Source organism: Athene noctua, chromosome 7 (genome assembly GCF_965140245.1).
Source record: "Athene noctua chromosome 7, bAthNoc1.hap1.1, whole genome shotgun sequence".
Taxonomy (NCBI): domain Eukaryota; kingdom Metazoa; phylum Chordata; class Aves; order Strigiformes; family Strigidae; genus Athene; species Athene noctua.
The window spans coordinates 21,862,474-21,878,787 of record NC_134043.1 but is presented as its reverse complement, the minus strand read 5'-3'; the positions used below and the strand labels follow the sequence as shown (position 1 = coordinate 21,878,787).

Below are 16,314 nucleotides of genomic sequence, written 5' to 3'. Positions count from 1 at the left end.
ATGGTCAGTCCTGGGTTACAGAAGCAGCTGCCCTCTGCATTCCAGCCATACACAGCTGTTCTTAGGCTGGGATCATTGCCGGGTGAATGAGCTTACATTTAGGGTAGCTGTATGTGGAGAAACATGCTCTGGCCCCTAACTACTCTCTTCTGTTGTAATTAACTTACTGACTAAATGATTTTTGAGCATCTGAAAGTAAAAATACTGTTAGTTTTGGCATTTGTAGTGAATAAAAGCAGTGCAGATGACTTGTTTTGTGTCACGCAGCATTCCCTTGGGATTGTAAAGTAGTAAACAGCTAATATCCTCACAGGGATTTCTGAATTTATTTACCTCCACTGCAGATTTTAAACTATTCTGTTGATATCTTTTGGTGAATTGATCATTAAGTCATATAGCTGATAGAGACTTAAGCCCATCAGAGGATTTTTATGGGATTTGTTAAAATGAACCATAAGTTGTGAACCATATTATTACGGAGCAAGTTAGCTACAGTATGAGGATAGAAACAATTTCCTCTGATGCTTCATCTACTACTATTATATAGCTTTTAAAGTATGGCTTGATACTCAGATAAACATTGTGAACATTAGATGCCAGACTTGAAAATTCAAAGCTCAGTATATCATGCAAAATGTTGGAAGCTTTTTCTTTTAAAATAGTTCACTTGAGGCAATCAAATTATATAAACTGCAGTAGCTTGATGAGTTCAGAACATACTAGATTTTAGATGCAGAGAATTACTGTTTAAAAAAAAAGTTCAGTACTGATATGGGTAAAAATGTAAATACTGGCAAAATACAAGAGAAATGAATTGACTGATGGGGAAGATGAGAAGGAAAGGGAAGTAAACACATCAACAGAAGGCTTGGTAAGGTCTCATTTTTCATTGTTTTCCTCTTGCTTCCCCAGAAGAAGGACCCGGGGTAAGGGGACAGCAGAAGGTGAGCATCTCAGATGGGAAAGACCCTTTCCTGTGTGATGCAGTCTGGCTGGGCTGGGATCTGAGGGGAGAAGGCATTTCCTCAGGGTCCTCATCAAGAAGGGATGGTGGAGGGAAAACTTAGATGGCACTTGCGGTATTGCTGAATCTTTGGCTGGGGAAATACTTTGGTTGCAGAGAGTTTGTCATGGAAGTTGATTTAGAGCCTGATGGCAGAAACAACTTAAGAGGTTTGGGAGTCTGGGCTGAAAGGTTTGAAGAGTAGTGTCTGGACGTATGGACAGGGCAAAACCTAGAGAGGTGGGCAATCTTCAACAGGAATGCAGGGGAAGGAAAAACACAGAAGAAAGTAAGTGCCTCTCTGGCTTCCCCCTTCCCCCCCCCCCCCCCCCCCTTTTACAGTGAGGCTATGGTACACCAAAACCCATCAAATTTTAGATGTTTGTTTTCCATTTTTTTCCTAGTAGTATGTTCCAAAAAAGTTTAATAGTACCCATAAAAATTAAAAATTACCTTCCCAAAGGAGGAATCCTAGTAGAAGAATCATGCATTTCAGTAATTCTTTTACTGGTTGGTCAGGTTCTGTTATTTTTCCCAAGCGGAACAGGGCTGGATTCATTCAGTAATTGAGTAGGGAATGCAAAATTAACATCAGCCTCACTTTAGTGGAAATGCCTTGTTGTGGATAAGAAGCACAACTCACATTCTGAAATAATCTTTCGAAGAATCCCATGGCAGTCTTTATACAAGTGCTGGTATTTAACTCTGTTAGTCTGGATGGTTTCCAACTTGAGGATCTCATTTTTCTGTCCTTAACTTGTACTTAATACCTTTTTGTTTTAGTAGTTTTCCCAGTGGGACTAACTTGTAAAAATATTCTCTACTGTCAGAGTTACTTCTTTAGTTGGAGACAGCAATTTCCAATTTATTTTGCACTGTTGTGTCTTGGAGTATGTTGTCCCAGAAGTGAAATTAGCATCAGAGTGTTCTAGGTAATTCCATGCGAAGCTTTTGAAAGGCTCTAGTATTAAATACTTGATCATTAGTATTTTAAAACTCAAATTTAATTAAGAGATTTTGCTTGATTTTTGCAATGAACTGAAAATAGTGGTTCTCAGTTGTTGCTTGATCTGTTGCCATGGTGTGTAACTATGACCCAGACTTTGAGCAGTTGTTATGTTGAAATGCTGATGCTTCTGTATCCTCAGCCTCACAGAGGAATTTGAGAGGGAGGAGGAATACATCTGTAATCCAGATTTTCTCCTATGAGGCTGTGCATACCATGTGTCTTGGCAGTGGACCTTGCCAGGAACTCTGCAAAGAGAGTTTTAAGGCAATTGTCTATGATTTAGTCCTCTGATGGGACTGTTCATACCACTGGGGAAAGGGGGTGGGGAGGAATTGTCACCTTTGATTTGAAATTTCCAGTTCAACCACCAAACTGTTAAAGTTACAGATTTAGGAAGGACACTGTCAGAGAGTTTGACTATTTAGATTAATAACAGAGACATTTCATGTTAAATTAGGAGACTTGTTAATGGTTAATAGTTAAGAATTGCAAATTATCTGAAGCAATCTAAGATGGTTAAATTAGCTCCTATGACAGGAAGATAATTTACTGATGGTAATTTGAAATGTCCCAGGACTTAATTTAATACAGTTCCTGTGCACTAGATGAATTAAGCCTGTTGAAGAACAAAAGGGGCAAATGGAAAATTTTTACTTGATGCACTGGCAAGTGTGATGTTTCTGTTATATTACTGCGTATCTTATTTAAAATAGCACTTAGAGAAAATGCTAAGGCAGAATTGTATGTAATAGCACTGCGATAGTGTTACTTACAGGTAAACATACATGCGTGTCTGCATTTATTACAAAAAAATTTCTTCAGCTAATATAGCTGTTTTATCACATTTTGAAACTGTGTGTCATTTGATCCTTTGAGGAATATGTATGTTCTGGGGAGCTGGACAGACAGATACAATTCAGAATGACGAGTCCAAGGAGTAGCTAGTAGCAGGCAGTTGCCTATGCCACACTACAACAGGAGAGTTGTTAGGATGCAAGTAAAATGTGATTTCCTCTGCGTGCCAGGACATAGACAGTAAGCTATCACTCCCTAGTCTGAGCTGAAGCTTAAGTGCTCATCTGCCTGCTTTCATGTAGGCCTGTTTTTTTGACCTCTTTCTTACAAAGTTCATTACATGTAAAGTTAGAGAAAAAACGTACTTGGCTGGAGGTACCTAGTAGAGCTGCTCCTAATGTTGTTAATATTTGAGGCTTAGATTTTTAGGAGAAAAAACCCTCCCCTTATAAACAAGCAAACCCCAAAATGTGTTCTCGATAGAGGTGGAATGAGTTTAATAATTGGCTCAGTACTGTAACCCAGAGTTCTCAGTTATCTTTTTTCTTTTCATTCCAGTTTTTTTTATCTTAAAATACTCTTATCATTCCAGTCCTTTTCTAAGTGGGGCTGATATATATCCTTCACCAAGGACAGGTATTTCTCATCATTTTTGCCATATAGAGTGGCTTCTCTTCTGCAGTGTATTTAATGACAAAATCCACAAACAAACTCCCAGCTGTGTGGTGGATTTACAACTGGAAAGTAACAGAACTTCTCTATAGGCTGGGAATTGATCCAGTAACAACCATCATAAACAAAGCCATTTGTAGAATACTTGCAATAAATGTACCTGTGATTACAGTATTGAGCACTGTCCTATATTTTATTTTGCCATCACATCTAAAGCTTTGCCCTGGGAATTGTGGAGGTGTGGGGACATGGTTACTGAACTAAATTTTATTTTCACAGCATGGAGACTTCATTTAAATAACCTTGTTTAATCAGGATTATATCATGATTGGAATCAGTAAGCAGGAATCCTTGATTAAACTATTGATTTTAATCCTGCTTTCCGTTTGTACCTCTATATTATTTTCTTCAAAGCTTGCTCTTTAAAAATGGTAAATTATGCATTTCATGTTCACTACTTAAGGATATTTTTATGCCTTGCTGTATTTTTACTGAAAATAAAACATTTAAAAATTTATTTTAATTATGATTTCAATAATCCTGTATGCAATTGCTATATCATCACTTATTCAAAAGAGAGCTGGTATATTTGTTTATCAAAAGAACTTTTGTATGTAGAATTGATAATTATTGAGCCAAGGAATCAATATATTATTTCTGCTTATTAAATTCTGGTTATCAAGAAGATTTGCATGTCTAAATATTTAGATGACAAGGAATTAGGCATTTAACCTGCACAGCTGTGGTTGTAAATTATGCAGGCAATTACATTGGGGGATGTTGATGATACTGAAATCTTAAAATCACTAGAGCTTTTTTATTCCATTCTGACTTTTTATTGTATTATTTACAAAAGAAAGAGGGGCAGAAAACAACAAACAAACCCAAACACCACCCTCAACCACCTTTATGTTAAAGGAAATAATTTAAAGCTTGATTGACCTCAGTGTTAAAAGTAATTTTATTTGCATTATTAATGGCATGTATGTTAATGGTGAACTCTAATATGGCTTACATTTTGGTAATTCAAAATATAATTCTAATCAGATATTTTTCTAATAGTTTTAAAGACATTGCATTTACCTTGAGAAGCCACACTGTTTCATCTTCATCCATCTGCTGTAGAGTTGCCTGTGAATGTTGTGACATAGCACATGTGGCAGGGTTGAAACCATTTTAAATAATTTTGTGTTGGCTGCTTGTTCCCACTCAGTGTTCTGATTCTCTGTCTTTCCACTTTGCGCTGGTAGGTGTGTTTCTGAGACTGTAGCAGGTCACTATAAAGCATTCGGGTGTTGGTTGGTTTATGATGTCTGGTATTTTTGTGGGGAAGGCAAAATTTTAACTGAACGCATTTCATTGATCCTGTTTTGCTGCACAAAACAATTGTCACTGCTGCTGTAGTGGGGCCAGTGAATGGCCACAAGAGGTGCACTGAAACACAGTGGGGACAAGAACTTAACATAGGAGCAGGCTTTGCTCGTGAAGCCTATTTATTGTAAAGCTACTTTTGAGAAAGCTTGGCCAACGGCAGAAAAACTAGATTAAACCTTTGAAGATTTTAAAACAAAGCTTATACTTTTTTTGCTGTTCTTACCACTCTTCTTGATTAGCTAGTTGGGCTCCATGATTTTAGATGGATGATGGGCGTATGTTTTGCTGGGTAAAAAACTGGCTGGATGGCCGGGCCCAAAGAGTTGTGGTGAACAGAGTGGTGTTCCCCAGGGGTTGGTTTTGGGGCCACTCCTGTTTAACATCGTTATTGATGATCTAGACGAGGGGATCGAGGGCACCCTCAGTAAGTTTGCAGATGACACCCGGTTGGGTGGGAGTGTTGATCTGCTTGAGGGTAGGGAGGCTCTGCAGAGAGACCTGGACAGGCTGGAGCCATGGGCTGAGGCCAACTGTAGGAGTTTCAATGAGGCCAAATGCCGGGGGCTGCCCTTGGGCCACAACAACCCTCAGCAGCGCTACAGGCTTGGGGAGGAGTGGCTGGAGAGCTGCCAGTCAGAGAGGGACCTGGGGGGGTTGACTGACAGCCGGCTGAACAGGAGCCAGCAGTGTGCCCAGGTGGCCAAGAAGGCCAATGGCATCCTGGCTTGTGTCAGCAATAGCCTTGCCAGCAGGGACAGGGAAGGGATCTTACCCCTGTACTCGGCACTGGGGAGGCTGCACCTCGATTCCTGTGTTCAGTTTTGGGCCCCTCACTACAAAAAGGACATTGAATGACTCGAGCGTGTCCAGAGAAGGGCAACGAAGCTGGTGCAGGGTCTGGAGCACAGGTCGTACAAGGAGCGGCTGAGGGAACTGGGGGTGTTTAGTCTGGAGAAGAGGAGGCTGAGGGGAGTCCTCATCGCCCTCTACAGCTACCTGAAAGGAGGGTGCAGAGAGCTGGGGATGCGTCTCTTTAACCAAGTACCAAGCGATAGAACAAGAGGTAATGGCCTCAAGTTGTGCCAGGGAAGGTTTAGACTGGATACAAGGAATCATTTTTTTCCAGAATGTGTTGTTAGGCGTTGGAATGAGCTGACCAGGGCAGTGGTGGAGTCCCCATCCCTGGAGGTGTTTAAGAGTCGGGTTGACATAACACTTAGGGATATGGTGTAGTTGAGAACTGTCATTGTTAGGTTAGTGGCTGGACTAGGTGATCTTCAAGTCTTCCAACCTAGATGATTCTGTGATTGTCAGAATTTTATGGCAACTCAGATGTCTTTCTGGTTTACTTACAAGTCTCCTTTGGTTGTGGTTGTAATGTACTAACAGATCATCAGAAGTGAAAAACTGAGCCAATGGCACTGAAAGTGTGCACACATCCAGGGAGTTTTTGATTCAACTTATTTAAAATATTGTTTGGTATGGATAAGGCAAAAGGTTTCTCGGAGCCTTTCCTCAAAGCCTGTTTTGTGCACCGGGAACTTACATGTCTCTGTTAAAGAAAATACATATTCCTGTAGAACTTGCTGCAAGTCTTTTGTCTTGATTTCGTAATTGAAATCACTTTTCTAGAGCGCTCTTCTGAAGTACCCCTAGCCTCCTGGCAATGATCTATCTGCCATCATACTTTCTGATTTAAAGAACTGAAATTTTACTTCAAGAAGTGTGGCCATTTTACAGCACTGTATTTGGGGAATTTTTCACTGGACTAACAGTTTATGATCTCTCTTCTTCTGCACCAGGCATGCAGAGGCATACAAAGTAAGCCTTCACGTGTTTAATCTTTAGATGCTCTGGTATCTCTTACAGTCAGGCAGATGCTGTATCGCTTCAGTCATGCTGCTAATACAGGTTTGACTTCCTTGAACTGTGCGCTGATCGGTAATGTTTGGTGTCAAGAAATACAGACATGTTTCAGAAATATACTTGGAGGGGATAAGTTAAACTATTGGCAAATCCAAGCAAGGCAACTGTAATCACGGTGTGCTGTAATGTTTAACAAAGTGATCAAATTATGTGCATGGCAGTTGTTGTCTTTGTTATTGAAATGTTCCTACTGAATACTTCAGGGTCATTGTTTTTTAACATTATTGGTGTTGTCTGTACTTAACTCCACTTCTTTCTAGGAACAAGTCAGTTTTAGATCACTTCTGGTTTTGACCAAGCATTGAGATTCTATCACATTAACAAGTTCTCAGTATCACTGTGTACTGCTCTTCATTGTATTTCAAGTAATTGTTAAAAATTTTGATTCTTTTCACAACTTGAATCTTTACCACTGCTTTTTAAAAAAAACTTTTGTTGTCATTCAGGAATAATTTTAGGGAAAAAAAACTTATGATTAGTATTGCCCTCCCTGCAGCAACAAAACTGATAGCTCTTTGCCTAAGTTGTTTCCACCTGCTGATACATGAGAGCAGGTAGGAAGTGTGAGCCTCAGAAAAGATGATCAAGTGAATACTGCTTTTCACTGCCTATTCAGAGAAATGCATCCCTGAGAATTGAGGTAGGAAAAATACTGTTTGTTCCAGAGTTTGCTGTTTGACTTACCTGGGAATGAATATAACAAGGAAAAAAAATGGAAGGGCTTATAACATTCTTTTGATTTAGCTTCTGGCATCAGCAGTGGCAGAAAGACAGAAAACGCTATTTAAAGGCACATTTAGGTATATATATATCTGAAACGTCTCTAGTTCTAACACTTCTATGTCAAGGAGTGAAGACTTGGGCTGTAAACCAGAGGATGGAGAAGAAGGACTTAGTGTTCATATTTCACTTCTAAAATGATAAACACAGTTTTGCAGACTTGCCTAGTGGTACTTGTGTGTATCAGCTAGTTTTCTTGTGTTTCTTCTATTGCACAACTTGTGCATTTTCTTAGTTTTACTATCATATCCCATCCATTTTTACTGCATTGAAAACACTCTAATTTCTTTTAAGTCTTAAGCAACTTGAGACAGTTCAGCGATGGATAGAACTGTTGTAAAGTCCTTTCCTGCTGGAGGAGCTGTCAGCTACCCTGGAGTGTTCTCAGCTGATCTAATTGTGACCATAACAATTCACTTGGTGGCTGCTTTTTGTAATGTACATTTTCCTTTACTGTACAGTAGGTGGCATACACATGGTAAATCTTTTAACAGGTAACTGCTGTCGCATTCCAACAGTTTTAACAGCCAGATGACAGTGTTACATTGTGACAATTGGCTGTTTCTTAGTCCTGAAAGCATCATTTGGCTATTTTGCCATTAGTATTACTGCTGCTGCTTGAAGTATAGTGATTAACAAGTGTATTGCATCATTTTAGGGATCTGCTCTTTACCTAAGAACATGTAAAGATTAAATGATAGTGGCAGTGTTTTGTATATTTAACTTTTTAGTCTGATAACTTGATCGTGAATCATCATACGTTAAACATGTTTCCTTCTTTCAGTAATGTATATTGAGGGGGATAAGTTGTAAACCCATGAAGTTTTTGCAGAACTACTGAATAAATCTTAAGGTTTTAACAGATTTCAGAGAACTGTGTATTTTAGGACTACATTTTACTAATATAGAGAATTTTAGTCTCACTCTACTTGGTGGCAATGTGGAAGCAGAGCAGACTTCAAACTGTTTTCCTCCTACCAGAAGCTCACAGAAATGTCCTTCCATTTAATCTAGAATTCAACTGAAGTCACTAAAAATAAGTTGAGAAGAACCATCTCTGTCCACAGTGCTGAACAGACACGATCTACTTTTGATAGTATGATAGCATGTAAGAGAGGAGCCTGGATATTGATTAGTAAATGACAACTGAGCATGGAATTGTTAAAGAGAAAGGGATTTACATGAACATGTGGTCAGTCCTCAGGAGGCTAATGCTTCCTTACAGTAAATGCTCTCCTCTGTTGTGTTTATGTGATCCTACAGGAGCTTTAAAGTTTTAATTCACAAAATTGCTTTAATAAACAGACTTCCTCTTATTACTGTTTTGGTTCTGCTGCATGCAAGGTACCATGATTTCAATGGAAAAAAACCCCAAACAATCAATGGGAGGGGGCACGGAAACGCAGCTGTTATTTTTGTAAGGGTAGGAGAGGGTTCTTGCTTTCCCTGCCCTAGCTGAATGGAAAAATTCCCACAGCTGAACCATATGAAGATTGTAAGGCAAGAAAAGTAAAGGGATAGAAGATGTAGATGCCAGACCAAATCTCGAATTTGGGACCAATGGATACATTCACCTTCAAAGATTCTGCTCCCACATCCTCTCTGTAATACTGAAAATAAAGAGCCAATTTGCATTTCACTGTTTTGTGTATATTAACTGTGATCTGTAAATACAGTTGAAACAAAGTTTTAATTAATCAAAACTGAGATTAGAAACAGGTACTACATAAGTACAGCTGTTTAATAGACAATACTTAAAAAGGGATACTGCAGCACTTGATCAGGATTTTTATTGAATCAGGCTCTATAGCTTGCCACAAAGTAAATTCTGCTGTAATTAAAAAATCCCCAACCCCTAAACCAAAAAAACCCAACAAAACTCACAACCCAAAACCCCCCCAGTAAATTATTGCCCACTGAGAAATTAAACTTGCAGTTGTTTTAATGGAGTGGTGCTGCCTCCATCTCTTTCATTGCTACTATGACAGCTTTTCTCCATTTTCTCTATACAGGGCATTGACTGAAAATTACATTTGTGGAATAAACTAACACTATAAAAGCTAGGTCACAAAGGGAACCATGTTTAACTTGTGCATTATGTCTTAAGCATGTGAGAGTGAGAAATGGGTGCCGAGTTGTTGAGAGAAGGAAGATGCCCTTTTGAATTTGGTGTGGCCAAATAACACTTGTCTCTCCAGCATTTGAATAGCAAGGAAAAGAATGTAAGCAAAATTTATTTAAAAAAACCCTACAAACTCTAATCTTCTGTGTTTTCCCCTCAATTATATTTCTTGCATTGTACACACAAAGATCTTGCCCCAGAGATGTAGAATGAACCCTGGATGAATACCGCTCTAGGGTGTACAACCTACCTATCACTCTGATTAGTCTACTCCATTTTGATGTGAACTACTGCTTTCTCTGCAGCCTAAATGAGCAAGTCATTTAAATGCTTTTGTGGTTTTAATTACACAAGCAACTGCAAATACCATACTGCTTGCCCTTGCTTAAGCTATGCTTTCCTTTTTTTTTTTTTTTTTTTTTTCCCATTCTAACGTAGTTTGCCTCTGTGGTAGTTTGAATGCCATTCAGTTTATGAAAGAGAGTAGCATCTGTGGAGACCTAAATTTTGTACAAGTATGATAAGTGCGATGTTTATTTTCAGCATGTGTATTTTGTTAAAGCACTCTGACTTAGACTTGGACAGTGTCACTGGTTCCTGACGGTGGCGGAAATTCTGTCTGGAGGGAATAGGGCTTGTAGGAGTTTGGGGAGGGGAAAGGCTGGTTGGTGAAGGGTGCCTTGTGGCACCATGTGTTGTGGTGCCATTCATAATAAAGTTTCCACAGTTTTAGCTGAAGACTAATTTATTTCTGGTTCCAGAGAAGAATATGTATTCTGCTGTTGTCACTTCCACTAGCCAGAGTTGTTAGGGTTTCACAAGACAAGCCATGGACACACTTCTCAATTTTGATGCACACTTGATGCAGATTTTTTAACATGTAGATCAGCTCTGTTTTTGAGTCACAACTAGTCATGATCTGAAAAGAGGTTGGAAAAAATAAGTGCTCTTCTGATTTTCTTCTGAGAGTGCTTTCTTGCTTATGATTTGGTTATTTGGACCATGGCCCTCCTCCATGCTGCCTTCCCATGTGGGCAAACCAAGGTCCCTTGCTTGGGCAGACCTTGTGTTTTGTTGATCTTAACAAAGCATAGCGTTTGGTGGGGGCTTTTTGGGGGGGGGATGTGTGGGGAGTGTGTGTGTGTTTTGATTTTGTTTTGTTTTTTAATGTTTACACTTTCTTCCTGACTGGTGATATCCTCCATGTTCAACTGGAGCTCAGGAAAACGAGGACATATAAATACATCTTCCTTCTTACACCTATATATATATATCTATATAGATAAAAGATACATAGAGATGGATGGATATAGATAAAGATCTCTTCTTTCATATATATAGAATATATATATATTTACTTTTAATCATACAGAAATATGGAAAAATAAGTGAAAGAGAAGGTAGAATGTGCCCCAGGCCAGAGCTTCAGCATCTCTGTAACAGCAGTCTGTTAAAATAGGTTCAGTAGCGAGGAAATGGGCTAATAGTGAATAGTTGGTACTGTACAAGAGATCTGTCTTTTGCTGCTTCCACTCATTAGTCCATAGAAATGGTAGAGAGTATTCCTATGCCTTGTTAGGACTGGATAACCATAATACAGAAAAATGTTATACTAAGGAAAAGCTAGCATCCAAGATCAGTAACATTGGTGGAGAGCAATGTACTTTTATATATGCAAGTGGGCAAGAACAAAGATGATGAGAGCTAAGATTTTTGGATTGCTTTTCCATTGGAGGGATAGGAAAGGATGATTAAACAGTTGAATTTAAAAGTAGCATTTGATTAAGAAAATAAATTTTTATGGAAGGGGATGTATTTGTGAAATGGCAGTGGAAGTAAGCGAACATTGATTGGAAGCATGGATGTCTACACTCCTGGAGTAGTCTAGACAGTGCTTGCTGTCTACATGACATAGTAATGGAACAGGTGGTGCCTGTGATTTATGGTTTCTAACTCCATCTGAAAGAAAATGAAAAAAATCAGGGAATCTTGTTTCTTATGTAATTAATCCAAAGCCATAAATGATGCCGTTTCCATGTGATGTACATGTAGTCTGTACTGTTTCACAAGTCAGCTTTGTTGATTACCATTCTGTTATCACATGTGTTCTTGGATACTCGGCTCTGTATATCAGTGTTTGTAAACCATGCATGATTATTGAGTAGCTGAAGTCTACAGAGACAAAATCTGTGTGTTCTTACACATTTGCATACACTCTTCTTTTGGTTTACCTTATTTGAGAATTTTTTTCTTATTTTGGGAAGGAAGAATATACAGTTACTTAGCTATGGTAAGGTGCATCTCATCCAGGAATACACTCTTCCTAAGGGCTATATGGAAGATGCTGAAGCTTGTGGGAAATAGAAGCTGATGTTTTAGGTAACTCTGCATAAGAGGTGGTACATAAATTTGTGAAAAACAAAAAAGGCACTAGTGAAAAAGAATGAAATTCTGCTGCTTGATACATAATAAAGCTATCCTAACATGATTTAGACCTTAAATTTAATTCCAAGACATCTAATTTTCTTGAATCTCACTTACGTGATAGACATTCTGCATTTAAGGACAAAAGAAATGACATTTAATGTCTCCAATTTACAGTTGCATCATTACACAAACATGATTACCTATTTTAATTCAACAATGTAGATCTTTTGTCAAGCATGTGGAACATAGCTAATTGACTATAGCAAGAATTACGCTATCATTAGGTAATTATTTGGAAGGCTTTGTCTTTAAATGGGAATGCTCGAAATCTCTTTCATGTTTCAGGATTTCTTCGGTAGAACCATGTCAATTTGAACAGCTGCATAATGTGTTTATTCTCTAATCCTGATTTTTGTAAATATCTGCATTGTTCTGCAAATAGTTTGCAAAATATGCTTTCATAAAGTGTAAAGTTTTAAATTCTGAAACTACTTTGCATGAAAGATGTCTGTGAAAGCATCTTAGCGTAACATGCTTTGGTGTCACCCTTGTTCAAAGCAGTCCTGAGGAATTCCTCCTGTTGGAGGTGACTGCATAATGAAAGACAGCCTGCAGGAAATTAATAAACTGCATTGGTCTACAAAAGTATTTAAAATTTACTGCTTTTTGAAAGAGATGGGATGTTTTTATCCATGATAATCAAGGTATATTAGTCTGTAATGGCAAAGAGCAAGAAGCAAATAAGAGGCTTTATAAGAGATGGCAAAAAGGTCTGAGTTTGCATTGTAAAATAGAAATAACTTTTTACAAATGCATTAGAGGAACTAAGGACCATTAAGAAAGGATGAAGAAGATAAAATTATTAATCACAAAGATACTAAGTGCCTTTTTTCAAATCCTATTTCTATTTAGCAGAAATAAAGTCTGTGTGTGCTGCTGCATGATAAGAGTGTAATGAATGCAAGTAAAAAGGAATTTCAGTGGAATAAATGAAACTCTGTTTGGAAACTGCCTACAAATAAATCAACAAATCCAAACAGTTGTCACTAAAGTGTATCAAGGGAACTGACAAACTATTTGCAGTAACAGTGACACTAACTAGAACCAGAGAAGTGTCTGAAGACTGGAGAAGAGCACAAGCAGCTTTTAGGGCAGAACTTGAGTGCATCTTCTATTTGATGGAATATGTAATGGCATAAATAATTTATGGAAATCAGTAGATGTCTGGAAGGTAATGGAACCATAAGCAAAAGCACTTAAAGGCTTCTAGCAAATTAATCTTGCCAAACTTCCTTTCTTTTGCTTTCCTGAAGAGTAGTGTACCATTAAAGAGAAAGCAGCAGCATCCTAAGTTCAAAACAGTTCAGAGTGTAACAGTTCCAGATAGCAAAGTTGGATGGCTGAGTCCATATCAACCTTCCTTGAATTTTCACCTTCACTTAAATTGATTTGACTCATTAACTTTCTATTTGGGACATTCTGCAATTTGGAGGCAAAGTAAATTACACCCCATTTATATCCTGCTTGAGAAAGAGTCTGTTTCAGGGGCAGCTGGTCTTTCACATGGCTGTATCAGTCTGTTAGCTGGTAATTTTAATGAAAGTTCATAATTACTGCCTTTTTATATGGTAGATGTTCTTCTTATGGTAGGTCTGTGGAAAGACATCATCTGAGAGCCTGAAGTTACTTTATTACTAGATAACTGTAAGAGTGCAGTAATTCTACAGAATTACTTCTGAGCTGATTTTAGTGTTTGACTGTGGAAAAAGATAGGCAGGCTGGAGCAATTCAGTATAGCTGCTAATGAGAAGCAAAACTTTCTGGTTTACCTCTGCAAAAGTGTGAGATAAAGTTTTTATTCCCTTGATTTGCTGCTTCAAAAGTGTGTGCAGGAAATGAGTATCTAAGACTGAGATGCATCCCACATTCTGTCAAAACATAACTTATTTAAGAAGAACACTAAATTTCTGTGCAACTTCCCATTTTTGGAAAGCCGCAGCTTTAACAAGCTTATTAGATACAATAAATTTCAGCAAAGTGAAGCAGATTGTCGAAAGGGAACTCGGAGATGGGTCATATGTTGTTGGGTTTTTTTTTTAAAAAAGGTTTGTTTTTCTTTTTTAAGCAGAAAGACATCCAGGTTTTTCTGGGAAGGGGGAAAAAAGGAAAGAACTGCTATTCATACTAATTCTCTGTTGAATAAAAATAGACAGTTCAATATTCCATATAATGGCAGCAGATTTCTACAAAAGTAGTAAATAAGCCTCATAAATCTGTACCTGGCTAGCTACATTATCTGCAGCTTTGTATTAGTGATCTTAAACTCCCATGTTTCTTTATTTAAAATAGAATTTTGGGAATCTCAAACTCCTTGAGCTTTGAAGCATTCAGCATATTCAGTAAATGAGTACTTTTCATTTTAAGCACTGAGTGTGGCATGCGTATTTTTCAGGGTTTGCTATCTTGCTTTTTTGTGTGTTGCCAATCATTTTGGTTTTTGAGTTCCTGCACATTGTTGTGTTTTGACTATGTAATATTTTTATAAGTGTTTAGCAGGTGATAATAGCTGTAAGTCAGCTGAGTATGCCTGCCTGTTGGATTTAGTTTTTCCACAGGAAGACTTCATGTCCTGGTACGCTGAAATATGAGCTTGCATACAGTTTCCTTGCTGAGGAGCAGAATAATGGACTACAAAACACGTTCAGTTGCTATTGGCTTTTCAAGTGGATTGAGCTATTCATTGGAAAAGGAGTGTGCTACAGCAATTAAGTTCATCCCTATGCTCAGTTGGCTTGCCATTTCCAAAAATGAGATGGATGTCTGTTTTGCGAAGGGGTTAATGTTTTATGATGGTAGAAATTAGTAACTAAAACTGAAGCTGGAAATGTGCAAGGAAGAGGTTTGATGCACAGTATGGGACTGTAAAGGAATTCTTTAACATAGGTATTCAGTCCCTTATGACTGTGTTGTACACTGAACTAGGTAAAGCATTCCTCATGGCAAACAGAAAGGCAGAAAACCTCTGACTTTCACACTCTGCTGCTTATTTTTTGTGCATATACAACCTCGCTGCTGAGACAGTGGTGGTCAGTGAAAGAAGTTATGCATTTCAAAACAGCTTTATAAACACAGTGCATCAAACATTGCTTTTCAGCACGTAATGTTTGCTAGATACTTTGTCTTTTAAATGAACATATCTGTGTACATGTGATCTCAGATAAGGAGCTTTAAGTCTAAGTGAAAATCTTGTTACTCTTGGAGGAGAAGGGATAATACATATGATTCAGACTATGTTGAACTAGTAGTCAGTATGGAAGAGTGTCTTTTGAAGATGAAAAGGAATGGAAGAGTGTCTTTTGAAGATGAAAAGGAAAATATTTTTCAGAGGACCTTATTTTATCCTTTAGGTTACAAAAGGCATTTTTCAGCTTAAGCATATATTTCTGTTGGTTTTCCCCAAAATACTGCCATGAAAATGCAGTGGAGTCTCTTCAGTCTCAGTGCTTTGGGAGAGCAGTGTTTTTCAAGTTGAGGAAAACAAAATGCAGTTGTCAGTGCCAGAGGTATTCTTTGGGTGTAGGAACTGAACACTTCTGTTCTTCATTACATTTTAATGTATACACTGAATGTTTTTCAGGAACTCCAGGAAAGAACTTAATGACATACGGTTTGAGTTTACTCCAGGCAGAGGTAAGGCTCCTTCCACTGAATTATTCACTTATTGCTCAAAAAATATTTCAGAAATTGATTACTGCTTAGGGTTAACACCAACTACTTCTCTGGAATGTTTCCTACTATGCAGAACTTTATATTGAACTTCACTTGAACAAGAATAGCAGATGTTTGTAAATTATAGTGACAAGGTTCTATAATATATAGTGTATGTTAGAAGTCTTGATCCACAGTATGCTTTATCAATTTTATGTCTTACTGAAGTGATCTATGTGGTATATAAGATCTTGCATAGCAATATTTACAGCTTTGTAATTTCCATTTTCCCATTTGGAAAACATTATAGGAAACAGAATATAGTAGCCATAAAAGCGTTTGTGGTGATGGTGGTAATATTTGTTTCTTTCCCCTTTGTAATAAAAGAAGTTGTGTTAACAAGTAGGAAATGCACACCATTTTTCAAATGCTGTCTTCAACTGAAAGCTGAGTTACACTTCTAGCTTTGTTATCATTACTGGAAAGAAATTCTGGCAT

General features: G+C 37.9%; 1 protein-coding gene across 1 annotated transcript in view; it reads left to right on the top strand.

The window, feature by feature from the left end:
* The window catches only part of STK39 (serine/threonine kinase 39), a 105,873-nt gene that overhangs the window by 67,512 nt on the left and 22,047 nt on the right, over positions 1-16,314 (top strand). The window contains exon 14 of the mRNA XM_074910490.1: positions 15,746-15,798. Within this exon, the coding sequence (XP_074766591.1) occupies positions 15,746-15,798 (53 nt within the window). The remainder of the gene's footprint in view (positions 1-15,745; positions 15,799-16,314) is intronic.